General features: G+C 42.3%; 1 protein-coding gene and 1 long non-coding RNA gene across 6 annotated transcripts in view; one reads left to right on the forward strand and one right to left on the reverse strand.

The window, feature by feature from the left end:
* The window catches only part of LOC101951534 (uncharacterized), a 35,330-nt gene extending 19,633 nt beyond the window's left edge, over nucleotides 1–15,697 (reverse strand). Inside the window, exons 1-2 of one of the 2 annotated variants that reach the window (XR_010588780.1) lie at nucleotides 15,354–15,697; nucleotides 1,326–1,437 (exon numbers count right to left, since the gene is read on the reverse strand). This is a non-coding gene — a long non-coding RNA (uncharacterized LOC101951534). Of the gene's footprint in view, nucleotides 1–1,325; nucleotides 1,438–5,978; nucleotides 6,120–15,353 lie in introns of those variants that run through there. The other variant, XR_010588779.1, reaches the window with a different exon arrangement.
* A 112-nt stretch (nucleotides 15,698–15,809) lies between these two features.
* SREK1 (splicing regulatory glutamic acid and lysine rich protein 1) overlaps nucleotides 15,810–18,336 on the forward strand; it is a 55,055-nt gene continuing 52,528 nt past the window's right edge. For 2 of the 4 annotated variants that reach the window (XR_010588777.1, XM_008170643.3), the window contains exon 1: nucleotides 15,810–16,186. Coding sequence is in view for 1 of the 4 variants with exons in the window: in XM_008170643.3 (XP_008168865.2) it covers nucleotides 16,026–16,186 (161 nt within the window). In the remaining 3 variants the exon portion in view is untranslated. The remainder of the gene's footprint in view (nucleotides 16,187–18,336) is intronic. The other 2 variants (XM_065550044.1, XM_065550045.1) reach the window with 2 other exon arrangements.

Raw genomic sequence — 18,336 nt, forward strand, 5'->3', positions numbered from 1 at the left:
TTCCCTCTAAGCTGCGTGGTTGGGCGGCCGCCCAGGAGAGATTCAAGTGCTGCCCACTTGAAGAGCAGAGCCGCGCACATCCAGCAGCGTGTTTTCAGGTGCCCCTCCTCCCCGCTACTTTGCAGCCATATTGCTCCTGCAGCTGCTCCTGGGACCCTCCTGCTGACTGTGCAGAGCGAGGAGGAGCAGGTGCTGATGTCAGGGTGTCCCCAGCCCCTGTACCCCATCTCCACAGAGCAGGGGGGAGGGGACAGGGTTCAGGACTTGCAGCAGCTCTGAGGTCTGAACAAGCCTCCCAGTGAGTGAGAGCCTTAAAGCGACAGCGCACGGTCTCAGACTTCCCGAGCAGCCAGCACACACAATCTCTGTGTCTCTTTCTCTCTCTCTCTCGCATGTGCACACACTCTCACACAGTCTGTGTCCCACGTGCGCACACAGTGTCCGTCTTTCTCTCGCTCTCTTTCTTTCATTCACACACACACACACACACACACACAGTCTGTGTGTGTCACATTCATCTCCCAATACCTACTTATATTATTATTGTTGTTGTTCCTTGGTACTTCCTGCAATGCACATATATTCTCTGTACTATTATTCTTTCAACGTGTGTTATTTTAGTGTTTTGACTGGTCTATGCATTTCATAATTTTTATTTTTCTTACACTTAAATTTAAAAACTGAAAATTGAACCCCCTTTGAGTAGTGAGTTCTAAAATGCCTAACCTGTCCTGGCTGGAGTAATTATCCCTATAGGTAACTTTTTAAAAATATATATTATATCTAGGTTTTTTGTTTCTACTGGTGGTGCACATCCGCACATTACCTTGGTGCACATATCAAAATTTATTCCGCACATGGATGGAAAAAATTAGAGGGAACATTGACAACAATCCAGGGGTTTTGTTTTGTTCTTTTCTGAGGCTACTGTCTTGCTGTCTAGATGTTGTTGTTAATTTAAAAGCTCAGAAGTCCCTAGCCCTTATGATTGCACAGACAACCTCCAAATCAAGTGTAACTGATGCTATGACGTTTGCTGAATTTGAGAATGCTGCCACATATAAGCCTTAAGCTCCCAGCATCCTTCACGGTTATGTCAACAGAGCTACAAGGTATAGTGGCTTTGAGAATATTGAATATAGGTAGGACATGCCCTAAAAGCAATGAAAATGGATCTCAGACATGACCCATTTTCATAATCTATTTTTCTTCTTTAAATGATGGTCCCTATTGTATTCCACTGTGGGCTACACATATCACCCATGTGCCCAGAGCCAGAGGATTTGAAAGTAGTGTCCGTTGATCCACGCATGCACCTGGCTCACCTTGTGCCTCCGACTGAGGGGATAAAGAGCAGGGTGGACCAACCACCTCTCCAGTTCCTTCTCACTGCCACATGATCCAGGTTGGAACCTCTCTGTAGCTTCGTCTTCATCGCTTAAGAGAATATTTAACTTTGTAAATAGTTTTAGTATCTTGTACCGTGAAGTTTTAATGTTTCCATAGTTTTAGTGCTAGATTAATCTATAGGGGAACACTTCCCCTTCCCCACCCCATACCCTGTGCAGGTATTGGACTACAGCCTTTAAACTCTGTTTCCTACCCATGATCCTTCTCGGTCAGCAATGACCACCAGCACTGCCTGTATGGCCTTGGGGAAGCTCACATTGCAGTGAGGTGTAGTATTTGCCACTCATTCCCCAGCCATACCTGAGAAGGACAGGAACTCCACCTTTGAAAACGCCTCATGGAAAAGACCATATGGCCTCAATCGGACCCAGGCTCGGAACCCCCACCCCCACCCCATACTTTGGCCTGAAGCAGCAGGAGGTTTACCTCTTGCTGAAAAGTCCAATGCTGGTGCCAGAGAATCTACCCTCAGACATTCCTGGCTGTTACCAGATGTGCCCATCACTTTGGGGTATGCTCATTTATTCGGGTTACTCCTCTGGGGAAGGAGGTTCTGTAATCCTGTCAATGTACTGCTTGTGTCACTTGTGTTTACATATGGAGCTCTACTTCTCCCTTCTGCAAGTCCCCTCCCAATGGAGCTATCTTGCAGGACCTAGGGTCCCTAGGGCTGGGTTACTCCCACCCTAGAACCCGTGGAACACCCACACATACGTTAACAGAGCAAGTCTGAGCGGACCGGGTCAATCAGCACGGTCAAGCTGACCCCTTATATGTCTCTGGGCTGGAGAAAGCAGCACTTTCAAGCTGTCTCTCCTTATATGCCCCTGGGCTCCATGGACTGGGTCAAGCAGCACTTTCAAGCTGTTACCCTTATGCGTCCCAAATTAAGCACGTCCCTATCCCCACTCCCCCAACACAACTGTACTGACAGTAACCTACTCGAGGAGCAAACCCTACAGTATTTTGGGCGCTGCAGGGATCTTTAGCTTAAGTAAAAGAAGCGTTGCTGTAGAGTGAATGGGGGAAGCTAAAAACACAAACGAGTAAAGTTCAGCAAGAGAAGCAACCAACTTAACCACAGAAGTTATTTATTGAATAATAGTGATAACTACACAAGGAGGACTAAACCAACATAACATACATGGTTAAAGGCTAATACCTAAGGTAGACAGGAAAACAGAGGGGGGGGGTCTCACCGCTCCCTGAAGCTTGAACTGGTCGGGTGGTAGCTGAGGGTCCTGAGGGCAAGAGGCAGGCAGAGTCCCCAGCACGATCAGTGAGGAGATGATGGAGTTCCAATGGAACTGATGCTTATTTGGATCTAAGCATCAGAACCCTGACTAGAGGGCGAGTAGGGATTTTTGTAGAGAAAATACAGTGGTTCAAGGGAGAACACTAAATTTGTTTATAGGTAAACTGATGACTCAAGGGTTTTCTTTAGACTAGACAATAGGAGCTGATCACTCTTGGCTATGAAAAAACAACAAGGAGTCTGGTGGCACCTTAAACATTAACAGATTTATTTGGGCATAAGCTTTTGTGGGTAAAAACCTCACTTCTTCAGATGCATCTTGGCTATGGGTGGTGTTTTCTTCCAGGGAGCTCACAATACAATTCGTCTGCTTCAGTATTTGGATATCAATTAAGGATTCATTACTAGAATTGGTCTGATAACTGCTGAGCTGGGTGTGTGTGCAGGTGTAGAGTAGCAGCCGTGTTAGTCTGTATCCGTAAAAAGAACAGGTACTCCTGTTCTTTGTGCAGGTGTAGGTTCATTAGCATCTGGAGCAGAGATTCCCAGGATGCAGTGCTTCCCTGCTTTTTCTGGTCCCAGAATTCAGTGTGGTTCTCTGTTCTCCATTCTGTATGTAAATTGAGATGTCTTCCTGTCCCATCTTTCATGCAGATGAGGCATGGGGAGTTGTCTCTGCTCTCCATTCTGTATGCTAATGGAGATGTCTTAATCTTGTCACCCTTGTCGGGAGGGATCTAGGTGTGTCTCCCAACGCCCTTCACTGCTCTCTGCAAGTTTTCTTCCTCTGATGGGTTTTGGTTTAAGCAGAGGCTGGGGGGGGGGGAGGGGAAGGGGGTTTCTTTCATGAGTCAGGCTGGGCTGTTGCTGAGCTCTGTGACTTTATCCTCACACACAATTATTTCAAATTTGGTGACAATATATACCTCCAGACCAGTGGCACCGCCATGGGCACCCGCATGGCCCCACAATATGCCAACATTTTTATGGCTGACCTGGAACAACGCTTCCTCAGCTCTCGTCCACTCACGCCCCTTCTCTACCTACGCTACATTGATGACATCTTCGTCATCTGGACCCATGGGAAGGAGACCCTGGAAGAATTCCACCATGATTTCAACAGCTTCCACCCCACCATCAACCTCAGCCTGGACCAATCTATACAGGAGGTCCACTTCCTAGACACCACAGTACAAACAAGCGATGGCCACGTTACCACCCCCCTATACCGAAAACCCACCAACCGCTACGCCTACCTTCATGCCTCCAGCTTCCACCCCGGACACACCACACGATCCATCATCTACAGCCAAGCGCTGAGGTACAACCGCATCTGCTCCAACCCCTCAGACAGAGACCAACACCTACAAGATCTTCACCAAACATTCTCAAAACTACGATACCCACACAAGAAAATAAAGAAACAAATCAACAGAGCCAGATGTGTACCCAGAAGCCTCCTGCTACAAGACAGGCCCAAAAAAGAAACCAACAGAACTCCACTGGCTATCACCTACAGTCCTCAGCTTAAACCTCTCCAACGCCTTATCAGTGATCTACAACCCATCCTGGACAATGATCCCTCACTTTCACAGACCTTGGGAGGCAGGCCAGTCCTCGCCCACAGACAACCTGCCAACCTTAAGCATATTCTCACCAGCAACCACGCACCGCACCATAACTCTAACTCAGGAACCAACCCATGCAACAAGCCTCGATGCCAACTCTGCCCACATATCTACACCAGCAACACCATCACAGGACCTAACCAGATCAGCTACAACATCACTGGCTCATACACCTGCACGTCCACTAATGTTATATATGCCATCATGTACCAGCAATGCCCCTCTGCTATGTACATTGGCCAAACTGGACAGTCACTATGCAAGAGGATAAATGGACACAAGTCAGATATCAGGAATGGCAATATACAAAAACCTGTAGGAGAACACTTCAACCTCCCTGGCCACACAATAGCAGATGTAAAGGTAGCCATCTTACAGCAAAAAAACTTCAGGACCAGACTCCAAAGAGAAACTGCTGAGCTCCAGTTCATTTGCAAATTTGACACCATCAGATCAGGATTAAACAAAGACTGTGAATGGCTATCCAACTACAGAAGCAGTTTCTCCTCCCTTGGTGTTCACACCTCAACTGCTAGCAGAGCACCTCACCCTCCCTGATTGAACTAACCTCGTTATCTCCATACTGATTTATACCTGCCTCTGGAAATTTCCATTACTTGCGTCTGATGAAGTGGGCATTCACCCACGAAAGCTTATGCTCCAATACTTCTGTTAGTCTTAAAGGTGCCACAGGACCCTCTGTTGCTTTTTACAGATTCAGACTAACACGGCTACCCCTCTGATCCTAGAATGATGTTCGCTTTTTTTTGCAACAGTATTACATTTTGACTCATTTAGCTTGTGGTCCACTACAACCCCCTGATCCCTTTCCACAGTACTCCTTCCTAGGTAGTCATTTCCCATTTTGTATGTGTGCACTGGAGTACTTCGCATTTGTCCTTATTGAATTTCATCCTATTTACTTCAGACCATTTCTCCAGTTTGTCCAGATCATTTTCAATTATAATCCTATCTTCCAAAGCACTTGCAACCCCTCCCAGCTTGGCATTGTCTACAAACTTTGTAAGTGTACTCTCTATGCCATTATCTAAATCATTGATGAAGATATTGAACAGAACTGGACCCAGAACTGATCCCTGCGGGACCCCAATCGTTATGCCCATATATTCCAAAATGACATCTATCTTTTTTGCAACAGTCTCACACTACTGACTTGTATTCCATTTGTGATCTGCTGTAATCCCCAGATCCTTTTCTGCAGTACTGTAGCCTAGCCAGTTTGTTCCCATTTTGTATTTGTACATTTGATTTTCCCTTCCTAAGTGTTGTACTTTGTGTTTGCTTGAATAGAATTCCTCTTATTGCTTTAATAGAATTTTCTCTTTAAATTCTCCAATTTATCATGATCATTTTGATTTCTATTCTAAAACAATGCTCTTCATGCACACTCAGCCCCATGGCGCAGACACCTGACTGTTATACTTGGCTTGAAGCACAATGTGGCTGACATACCATCTTGTGATTGGCAAAGAGTGTGGTATTTTCCATGTTTTACTGAAGTATTATTAGTATTGTACGCTACATTAACCAGACAATTGGCAGCCAAGCTTCCTTACGGATTCCCAGAAACCCTATCTGTTCTTACTCACATCTCAGTGGCAGTCAAGAGTCTTTCATCTGTTTTACGACAGCAGAAGAAATATTAAGAATAACAATAGTCTCACCTGACAGTTGCATTCCTTCAAACGCTGTTCAATATCATTTCAATCAAACAGAAAGTATAGCTGGTTTGCTACAGTGGGCAGTTCTGGCCATCAGTCATAAAAGACTAAGATCTTTCTCTTTGAGGAAGATAGATGATGATGCAGGATACTAATGGATTGTCTCTGTAAAGAGGTCAATAAGTTTTCTTAAGAATATATGTAAAGTTTCTAAGAAGGATGAACATTATAATCAGATATGTACTAACTATAAAAGATCTGGGCAAGAAAACATCACACAAACATCCAAAGACTTCCTTAGACTATTGGAAAATGTCTCTTATTATGGCTATTTATTGGAAAATGTTTTTCTGAATCCCTTATCAACCAAGAATGATCTACTGAGGGATTTAACTGAGGAGAGAGCCTGACCTTTGCATTACACAGGGATGGGCACTTAAACTTGTTAACTACAGAAGAGTTCTCCATTTTGAAAGAGGAGGAGGAGAAAGAAGCACAAGGGCGTTGTGTGTCCATCCATAGCATGTCTGTGTTTTGTCTCTGAGAAAGAGATGCTGATATATTTAAAGTGGTTTCTCTAACTTTAGTAAGTCTCTGCCTTAGTTTTCTGTATTATACTGAATTAGTGTAATTGCATATGGACAAAATATTGTCTATACATGTTTTCCTTTGCACCATTTTATTGGAAGGGAATAGTACACTTGCATTATAGTGTAGCATTTACAAGTCTTTACATGATTCAAATGAAATCCTAGCCATCCTATAAGTCTGAAGGATAGCAATATGTAAATAAAGTCCAGAATCAACCAACCAAGATGTCCAGAGCTTCAACTATCCCTAGCTATTATCAGGGAGAAGTAGGGTGAATTTGATTTAAATCAAATTGATCTAAATCACTAGTCAGGAAGACTGGGTTTAATCATGGATTTCTACATAAAAGTACATTCTTGGTGGTGGTTATAACCTTAATACACGTTCTTCACAACTCAGAGGTAGATGTAGGTTTCATTTTTAGAAGGTACACACTATACATTTTTAAAAAGTGATTTATTTTGAAAACTTTTCAGAATAGTTTTACAGCTATATCAGAAAATGAATGATTGATTATTTTGTTTACCAAAGGTAACTGAAGCAGATACTTATGAAGTCATTGGGAGGTGAACTATCTCCAATTCAGCTGGTTAATCGCTAATATTTGGAGGATTTTCTTGCCATGATGTATTAGGAGGAGAACATCACTGTTAGGCTTGGTCTACACTAAACCCCCAAATCGAAGTAAGGTACGCAACTTCAGCTACGTGAATAACGTAGCTGAAGTCGACGTACCTTAGTTCGAACTTACCGCGGTCCACACCCGGCAGGCAGGCTCCCCCGTCGACTCCGCGTACTCCTCGCGGCGAGCAGGATTACCGGAGTCGACGGGGAGCACTTCTGAGTTTGATTTATCACGTCCAGACAAGACGCGATAAATCGAACCCAGAAGTTCGATTGCCTGCCGCCGAACCAGCGCGGTAAGTATAGACAAGCCCTTTGAGAAGAATGAGCAGGTTGACCCAGAGGCGGATTTGAGTACGAGCTTCTTTATTGCAATACTTGTTCCCCTCAACAGAATTGTCGAGTGAGTACTGGATTAGTTACATAACACTTCTTTTATTTAAGTTAGTATGTAAACGCCTACATTCGCTACAACACCCCAAAAAACCTTATTAAGTAATAAACTCCCATACTATGATTATACCCACCCCTATTGACTGATTACAGCATTACGCATATTATACATACATTTCTTTGCAATAATTGTTGCTACAAGTTCCCTTAATCAGCAGTTCTCAGGGGAGGGAGTGAGGGAGGGACCATGACCTGAGCTCGTTTATGTAGCTGGGAAAAGAAGGGAGGGAGAGATAACACTTCTTTACACAAAAGTATCCTTTAGACAACTACAATTCTTATGCAGCTGCAACACTTATTTATTCCCAGCAAGCTGAAGGGGAGGGCGAGGGATGGACACTTATTCTGTCAGGCACAGAAACGGTGCCTGCCTGTGACTCCTTAATACCATACCAGCGGTTTCCCAGGTCTCTACTTAACCCTTATATATCCCAACAATCACCAGACAGACATTTAATTGTTTTATTTAACTAAAACAATAATATGTATTCTGGATTTTTTTCCTCAAGAGCAAACATAATATTTTAACAAAACAAGCATATGAATTTTTGAATTTAAACATTCAAGTTTTTTAAAATCAGGTTTGTTTTTGTTAAAATTGTTTTTAACTAAAAAAGTTAAATGAAATATTTTTTTAAAAAAATGTAAATAGACTATGTCAGCCAAGTCAACATGAGAAACTTAAAATATTGGCTTCTGCAGCTAACTTAGTCATCTTCACCTTCATTTTCCTATTTGTTCATAATTTGGAAAAGAAAAACAAGCTTTCCTGCTTTTTCAGGTCCCAAACGATTTCTCAACTTGGAATGAATTAGTCCAAAAGAAGAAAATATTCTTTTTACACCAGCAGAAGAAGCTACTGCTGTTAAAAGTGAGATTATCACTTCAACAGTCTCTGAATCCACGTATTTAAGTGACTTCCACCAGTTCACTGGTGTGACTTTCTTTAAAACATCATCAGCAAACATATTTCTTGAATAGTTCACCCTTAGCTCTGAAGTTTATTATAGTTGGCATTATGGAAGGATGATTGCTGGATGTCCATGTCATAGATAACTAGGGTGACCAGACGTCCCGATATTTGCTTGTTTGTCCCTCCGCTCTGGTGCACAGGCTCTCGTCCGTCCCCCCGCCCCGACTCCGCCCCCTCGTCCCCCCATTGTCATCAGATTAGGCCAGTTCTTGATATAGTGCTCAAAACAGTCCACTACTGAGTTCCATTGCACGTCTTGTGGGAGAGTTAGCTTGGTTCTTCCCACTTTTTTCAGAGCAGCTGCTGCAAAGTGGTTGTTATGGAAGTATTTTGCAATTTCAACAACATTAGCCTTTATTTCTAGAACACTGAAGTCTTTGGCTAGGAGGTGCATCAAATGAGCACTGCAGTCGTATTTTATTAGCTTGGGACTCTCTTCACGCTCTTCTAAATTTCTTCTCATCTTGGATACATTTACAGCAATGTTTGTGACCAAGCTGCGTACTAGACATTTGAATTTTTTTTCAGTTTACTGCTGCTTCTTGTAAGTATTATGCTGTGTGTGCATTTCCTGATGTATCAATTGTTTCTGTAAGGAAGATATTCCCTTCTTCTGTTGTCACACAAGCACATACCACAGGATCACTGTGGACACTGCTCCACCCATCAAGACTCAGGTTAACAATTTTACCCTCTAGACCTTTTGCACACTGCTCAATTTCTCTTTCATACACTTTATCCAGCAATTTGCCTGCGACATCTGCTTTGTTGGGTGGACTGTATCCTTAATGACTGAACCATGTTAATGAAGTGTGGGTTCTCAATCATACGGAAAGGAGAGTTTGTTGCATAAACAAACCAGGCAATTTTTTCATCAATTACCTCTTTTTGTAATCTGCTGGTTCTTATCACAAACTTATATATGGTTGTTTCTGGATGATGGAGATTTTTTTCTTTTTTTGCTACAGGTGATATACTATGACTGTGACATGCATGATGTGACTGAAACACTATCATTGGCAGATAACTCTGAAACTATAGAAAATGATGGTGATCTTGAAGGTGAATAGTCTTCAGAATCCTGTATGTTGAGGATGGATTCTCATAAACAAAATAAGTCAATGCAGTTATTTAATTATTATTACCATACTGTTCATTTAGTATTACTCACTGCATTCACTGACACTCAGTACTACTTTAAAAGGTGAAATTGTAAAAGGAAGATCTGCCTATTTCAGCTATTTATTTTTTTATCAAAACTGCATCTAAAAGGATAGTACCATAGAGTAACAATTATATTTTTTTGCTCAAACATGAGAATTCAAGAATAGTCCAGAAGGAAGACCAGGCAGTTCTTTACAAAGAAATATGAAATAAAAAAGTTTACCAACCTGAAGATTTTTGCATGTTCAGACATGTTCCTTTCATCATCTTCCACGCAGTTTCCTCCTGAGAAGGAACGCTTCTCGTGATGTTGTTTCATTCGGGTAACCAGGCCTTGCATTTCTTTGTTGCACTGTGTGCATTTTGCACACATGCCTGTCTTACCCACAGATAGAGGAACTTCATTAAAATATTCCCAAACTGGGTCTCTTTTACGGCCTCCTGCCATTATAGGTTTTCCTTTCTAGAGAATAGTATGGTAGATCTCAAATCAATGAAGGCTACAATCAGAAAGACTTCTGGAATATGCTGCTCAAACGGTTTCACTTTTGTTTCTACTGCCTGTCCCTCCCTTCTCACATTTATCTCCAGACTTCTTCTCCTTGTCCAGATCTAATCTACCCCCAACAATCTTCTATTCAACTTTTTGAAACTTTGCACTTTTATAGAGAGGTAAGGGATTGACTGTGTACACAAATTTGCAGAAGGACAATAGGGTGGAGGTCTGTTATTTCTCACCTCTGTTATTTATTTAAAAACATTTTTTGCTGTTAACAAGCATGTTATCTCTGGAGAGACAAATCCACAGTTTGAGAACTGCAAAACTAAGCATCTCTGATGGTATCTTCTAGACTGAGCACTGAATCCCATTGGGTAGATAGAAAGATTAACCTAACTAATCTATACAGAAGCTCCTGGAACCCCATAAGATTGGATCCCTAATCCATGAACTATTGGAACTCACTTACAAAACTTTTCTTAAACATTACATGAATATATTGTCTCATACTATAGAATTAGAATTTATAATCCCTATTCCATTATGAGATATCTTGACCTATAATGTATCTTAAATAAAACTATCTTTAGAAAGGTTTTTTCCTCAAAAATCTGATTTAAATAAAAAAAATCATTTTTTTTTAATAATTGATTATTGCCTCTCTAGGGTGGATAAATATCTACCACATGTGGGTTCAGTAACTCAAGGTACTAACTAAAGTCATAGGGCCCAGTGCAGGCAACAGATAGACCCAGACAGCCCTTAGTGAAATCACTGGAAGCTGTGCATGCATGTCTAAGGACAGAATGGAGCCCAGAAGGTCAAGATGAGCATGCACCTGTGACAAGTTTTTTTCTGTAGTATTGAAACTCATATGTTTGTAGAGTGAAGATCTGGTCTGTGCATCCACGCCCTTTCCGAAACTCATACACTTTTCCTGGCTGGTAACAGCTCTTGTTGTATACAGTATGTCTTCTTATTGCTTACTTTTAATTCTCTTGACTCCCCTGGTGCCCAATTCTCATTTTTTTTCATCCCCTTCCTTCCAGGATTTCATAAACTCTAAAACAGATAATCTCTCTGACCAGCTACATATACCTCAAAGTGGAGAAATGGCAGGATACAAACCATTTTATCACTGTTTCTCCTGTATAGTCTATCTCCCTTCCCTCTTCACTTCTTTGTATCTCTTCATCTTTCTCTCACACATCAGGCTAGCAGTGAGCAACAGTGCAGCACTAAATGTCAATCATAGCACTACAGCCATATTGTGAAACTCAGAATGATGGTCACTTCACTCATTTGCACAGGCATCAGGATTCAGAGCTATGCTGATACCTTCTGTTGACCCAAAGTCCCTGTCTACATTAGTTTTTAATTATTTGTATCCAAATTAGTAACAAGGTTGGTTCAGCTGTGTCCATATGCACGCGTTTACTTGTTTAGTAACCATGGCAACTAAAAATATGTTCTATCACCACCCAGAAGCTTAGGCAGCCACAGAGTAGTCCTCATATAACTGATTCAGCACAGCATATTTTGCAGTATAGACAGGACCCTCTGTGTCTGTATAACTGATCTGTCTGGTCAGCTTTTCCTCTTAGCTTTCTTTACAGTGGACTATCTCAGAATACGTTATTCCAAATGGGGGTGGCACTTCTCTGTAAGTGTCATCTGTGTATCTCTCCCTGCTGAGGTACTGCTTGTAGGGAGATTCTTTTTCCACAAATGCAGGAAACAAATTTAACAGTGATACAAAGAAAACTTCGCTGTAGATAAAGACAAAAAAACTGAAAATCCTCAAACTTCCTGTACGTCCCACAGACTCTGTAAGGATTACATGTGAACAGTAGCAGTTACTACTTTCTGTTATCATTCTAAGATTGTTTGTATGGGTTTTTTTTTCCAGGCTAATTATTGCCTACTTTGGCAGAGACTTTTGAGTTTAGAATCAGAATCACTTTGTCATCCTATGGCGTGTTATGGAAACTGGCCCTAAAACAAGGCATTCTAAGTCTTATACTTACAATGTAATTGAATCCGTACTCTAATATTTTATAGTTAACCTAAGTATGTAAATGTTTTACTTGTCTGTTTCACAATCACTGCATGGAGAGGAGCTAAAATGGACAATTCCCAGGATCCAAAGAGCATGATTATTCATGAGTATGTTTATCAAAACCTCAATTGTAAGCCAAATTTGATCACTGTTCCTTCAGCAAAGCTAGTCTGGGAATTTCCTTTAACAATGTTTTCCATGTCACTTTATTTTCACTTCAAAGGTTTGTCTGTTATTTTGTATTTTGGTGCTAAAATTTAGAAAAAACTATGAGAAGAATTATGATGTGATGTCCATTTTTTCTAGCTTGTGTAAAAAAGAATATTCGGGTCCAGAGCAAGAAGTCTGCCAAATGTAGGCCTTGGCACACTAACATTCCCTGCCCTCAGATCCTCTGTGGACTCTCACATTTGTTATAGAGATATTAGTCTTTTGTCCGTAATAATGATTTCAGCATATTTTCTAAGAATTCTTCTTGATATGTATATTTAAGCCATCTTGTTGATCAGATATTGTTGGAATGGGTTTCCAAGTCATCTGTTTTTTTCTTGATGTAGTTTACAGCTTTTGTTTCCATCTTTGAATTTTTTTCTTCCAGTTTCTGTTGTTTCCCACGGAGTTGATTATTTTCTGTTACTCCCATATTAGATTCAAGATTAATTACCTTCACTTTGACCATACAATTTCTTCTATTGATTTTTTTTTAAAATATATTTCAAAAAAAATATGTATTACTTTGAAGAGTTTGGCCAGAGCAAGACCCTAAGTTTTTCTTTTGGTCTCTATGTCCACTGTGACAATAATTTAATACTCTTTTGGGGATAAAATTTAATTTTTACTGTTTTTAAATGGGTAATTTTGTGCCCTGTAGTTTGGGCTGTTAAACAGCATTTTTTTGTTGGGGGGAGGCGGGTGTAGGTGTAAGCTGTGGTTATTTTTTATCATAATCATGATCAAAGTGGCTCCAGGGAGGGCGTCTCAGACATCTCCTCAAATAAGTTTTTCCATGAGGTTTACTATTTCAGTGCTTCCGTACCAGCTTAGCTGTTGATACTAGATCCCAGCCAGAGAAGAGAGATGTAACTGCACTCAAAAACAAAATCGTGTAAAACTTTAGAGCAGTGATTCTCAAACTTTTGTACTGATGACCCCTTTCACATAGCAAGCCTCTGAGTGCGATTCCCCCCTTATAAATTAAAAACTTTTAAAAAATATATTTAACACCATTATAAATGCTGGAGGCAAAGCGGGGTTGGGGTGAAGGCTGACACCTCACGACCCCCCCACATAACCTCATGACCCCCTGAGGGGTCCCGACCCCCACTTTGAGAACCCCTGCTTTAGAGCCGACAAGTTCACTCAGTCCTACTTCTTGTTCAGCCAATTGCTAAGACAAACAAGTTTTACATTTACGGGAGATACTGCTGACTGCTTCTTATTTACAATGTCACTTGAAAGTGAGAACAGGCGTTCGCATGGCACTTTTGTAGCTGGCGTTGCAAGGTATTTACATGCCAGATATGCTAAACATTCATGTGCCCCTTCGTGCTTCAGCCACCATTCAGGAGGACATGCTTACATGCTGATGATGCTAATTAAAAATATGCTTTAATTAAATTTGTGACTGAACTCCCTGGGGGAGAACTGCAGGTCTCCTGTTCTGTTTTACCCACATTCTGCCATATATTTCATTTCATAGCAGTCTCGGATGATGACTCAACACATGTTCATTTTAATAACACTTTCACAGCAGATTTGACAAAAAACAAGGTACCAATGTGAGATTTCTATGGACAGATACAGTACTCGACCCAAGGTTTAAGAATCTGAAGTGCCTTCCAAAATCTGAGAGGGATGAGGTGTGGAGAATGCTTTCAGATGTCTTAAAAGAGCAACACTCCGATGCGGAAACTACAGAACTCGAACCACCAAAAAAGAAAATCAACCTTCTACTGGTGGCATCTGACTCCGAGGATGAATATGAACATGCGTCAGGCTGCTTGGCTTTGGATCATTATCGAGCAGAACCTGTCTTCAGAATGGACACACGTCTTCTTGAATGGTGGCTAAAGCATGAAGGGACATACGAATCTTTTGCACATCTGGCATGTAAATATCTTGCGATGCTGGCTACAACAGTGCCATGTGGAAGCCTGTTCACTTTCAGGTGACACTGTAAACAAGACGTGGGCAGCATTATCTCCTACAAATGGTAACCAAACTTTTTTGTCTGAGCAATTGGCTGAAGGAGGACAGAGTGGACTTGTAGGTTCTAAAGTTTTACATTTTATTTTTGAATGCAGTTATATTTTGTACATAATTCTACATTTGTAAGTTCAACTTTCATTATAAAGAGATTGCACTATAGTACTTGTATTAGGTTGTAATAAAAAAAATATAAAATGAGCACCGTACACTTTGTATTCTGTGTTCTAATTGAAATCAAGAACATCTAAAACTATTTAAATAAATGGTATTCTATTATTGTTTAACAGGGTGGTTAATTGTGATTTTTTTTAATTGCTTGACAGCCCTACTATTTACCAGTGTGGGCCATATCTACCTGTATGGCCCTGAAGATGTCACATAGCTCAGTGGTTCTCAACCTGTGGCCTATATCAATCTAGTTTTCAGATGTACAGAAGGGCTCAGATAGGATATGGGGCATCCAAGTTCAAGTGCCTGCTCCAATGCCTATAGAAAGTGGCACCGCTTCTGAAGAGAAATGTTAAGAGCCCACTACCAGAATATCCCATTGCCTAGGGAGCACTCTCCAGCAATGTAGGAGGTCCAAATTCAGATTGTTGAACCTGCCTGGGAGGGTTCCCTAACCACTTGGCTAAAGGCTACAAGGGAGGCTGCTTTTCTCAACATGGCCAAACCCAAAAGACCGGATCTGGGTGAAACGAACCCTTGTTTCAATCTGACAAAGTATTTTCAACGTTTCATTTTGCCAAAAAAAGTTTTAAAAAAATCACTGTTGGTTTGCCTTGACTGACACTGAGAACAGCTCACCTGGGCAAGGAACCAAAACTCCACTGGGGCCCAGCTCTGCCTTAGCCAGGAGACCCCTGCCAATGGGGGGAGCTGAAGGGTCTGTTACTCAAAAAGCCAACGGACAAAGTTCTTCACCCTGGGTAGTCGCGTGCTCCGGGGCCGGCCGGCGGCGCCCGCCTGGCAACTCCTTGGCTTCAGCTGCACCCGCTGTCCAAGCGGGAAGGGCACAAATGGAACTGGGTTGGTTGCCGCTCCCCTAACGCCGGCCGAGCCACCAGCAGGTTCCCGGCTCCGCGCTAGCGCAGCACCCGCCCAAGCCGCTTTGGCCGCCGTGGGTGGCGCACAGCACGTGCCCGGTGGGTGACCCGCGGAACAGGCCGGACCCAGAAGGCACGCACGGCCGCGCAGCAGCCGCCCCCCGCGAAGCGACCGGCAGGGGTCGGCACTCAGCAGCGCCAAGAACCTCTCGCAGGCCCAGCCCTTCGCCTCGAGTCGACGCCTCCCCCACGGGGCTAGGGGAGGCTGGAAAGAGAAAAACCGCCACTGCCACTGAGTAGCCGATGTCGTTGCTAGAGCGTCCCCACGCCGGGACATTCTAACAAGCACCGCACGCTCTTCTCTATGGTTGGCCCCGCCTCCTGAGCCCTGGGCTGCGAGTGCACAGCACGGAGCAGTTGTGTAGGTGCTGCCATGATGAACAGCGGTGGAATCGGGGTGCCGCTCGGCTTCCCCTTGGGCCCTACCTCCGTCATCCAAGTCACCAACCTCTCCTCGGCGGTAACCAGCGAGCAGATGCGGACGCTCTTCGGCTTCCTGGGAGAAATCGAGGAGCTGCGCCTTTATCCCCCTGAGTAAGTGAGGCCTTGCCCGGGCCATAGAGAGGGGCCCAGAGAGGCTTGTGGGATGCCGCGGAGGCCATCTTGGTTATGGGCGGCCGGCCCATCTCCATGGCGATGGGGTCACGTGACCCCATTTATTTGGGCTTTGCCGCTCTATGGGAAGGAATGTTGCCCGAAGCTAAGATGGCGGCCGCCGTCCGCGGCCTGGGAACCTGCCCCTCCCCCAGCCACAGGGAGGGAGCCGCGGGGTCTCTGTTGTCTCCGCTCCGACCCAGAGCGGCCTCTGTAGCCTAGTAACCGGAATCAGGGCTGCGGGCTCCCGACGCGTCAAGTGCCTTGGTCTCAGCGACTGTAGAAAAGTGAACCTGAGTCGTCCCCCGCCTGCTGTCCTGAGACTTCCCTGAGCCCCCTAGTGTGGGGAGTTTCCTCCTCCTTACACCGCCACTCTGGCCCTTGCCCTGAACCTTCGCCCACTCTGGTCTCAGTCCTGAATCCTCCCTCCGCCCCCCGTGAGGGGACTCTCCTCTGAACCTACCCCCAATGATGGGAGCCTCCTCCCACTCTCACCCTTGCCCTAAACCCCTCCCCAGTGAGTGGAGCTGTTCTCCCTCCCCCCCCCCCCCCGCCCGATGAGGGGGGCCTCGTTTCTTACCACCTCTCTCGGACTAAACTAAAGTCCACCCCAATGGGGGAGTCTCCTCTCTACCATCTGGCCCTAAACCTCACTCTGGTGGTGGAATCTCATCTGTTTATAAAGAATATAAGCTCAGAAGTAGTTCCAGGTTAACAGGTACTACTATATCTGTCCCTAAGCCCACCTACCAATTTTTTTTTTGTTTTACAGTAAGTGTTGCTCTGTAAAAGGTATACACAAAGGAGAAAATGATTATCACTTTTAAATAATGAAACTGGCCTTACACTAAGTGTTCTGAAATGATTACCGTAAACAAGATTGAAAAAAGAGAAAAATAACTAATCTCTTCTAACTATAATAGTCTTGAGTTCTGTGTGAATGTGTAACCACAGTACGTAAAACATTTTCAGACAGCATGATTTTTTTTGATGGTTTAAATTGAATGTGTTCCTTTTAAATATTTGCTGGACTTATGGGTAGGACTTCACAGCAGCAAATAGGAAAAGGAAAAAGTGCCTTCTCCCAGATGACATATCTGTCCTTTGAAACTGAAAGTATATGTATTACTGAACGTTTGAAAGCTATAAATAGGTATGGGAGGTAGGGGGAAATAAGGTTACGTCCATCAAAATATATTGGACTAGGAAATTTCTAAATGAGGAAAGTTTTAAAAAAAAAATCCAAAATGAGATTTAAGATCTTATTGATTGACATACAATACAATCTTCTATACCCACAGGGAGAGACTTAAAATAGCCTTAACATAGCACTTACATGCTATATTTTATTTTTAAAGTGCTCTACAGATATTTGCTAATTAACATGAGTTTTCTTCCAAATGTATGGTTGGATGTAGCTGTTGATCTCATTTATTATTGTTTTATATTGTAAGATTTAAATAAAGTGGATGCTCCTTTCACACCATAGAAAAATCTGTTTATGCAATATATAGTATATATTTAAAACTTAAATTAAACTGAAATCCAATACCACAGCAAATGTTAATTTACATGTGCATGTTAAAAGGATTTAAACCTCAGCTATGGTGGATCCATTCTATGTTCAGAAATTTTGTGGGATAGAGGATATATTCCCATTTTTCTGTAATTTTATTTTAGATTTTATTTTATTTAAACCTCTTTTAAAATAAAAGAAATACATAATCTAGTGCCAAATGGTACTGGAGTTCCAATACTTGACATGGTTTGCAATTAATATTTTAGATAAAACTGAGGATTTTAACTAATTTCTTTTGTGAACCAACAATAACATACTTGTTGACAATTAAAATAAATTAAAAGTAGGCTTTCTAAACACAGCAGTCATTTGAAAAGCACTTTTTTAAACATTAAGACAAGCACAGGGTGTGTATATATATATAGATAGATAGATGCATTAGTAACAAAAGCATATTTAGGAAAAAGTCCTTTGAGTTAACAAAGTGACAGCAACAAATATCAGACAGGAATTCAGTATAGAATGTTGAGAATACTTTTCTGCTTTCTTTTTGTTACATATTTATTGGGTT

Source organism: Chrysemys picta, chromosome 6 (assembly GCF_011386835.1).
Source record: "Chrysemys picta bellii isolate R12L10 chromosome 6, ASM1138683v2, whole genome shotgun sequence".
Lineage (NCBI taxonomy): Eukaryota > Metazoa > Chordata > Testudines > Emydidae > Chrysemys > Chrysemys picta.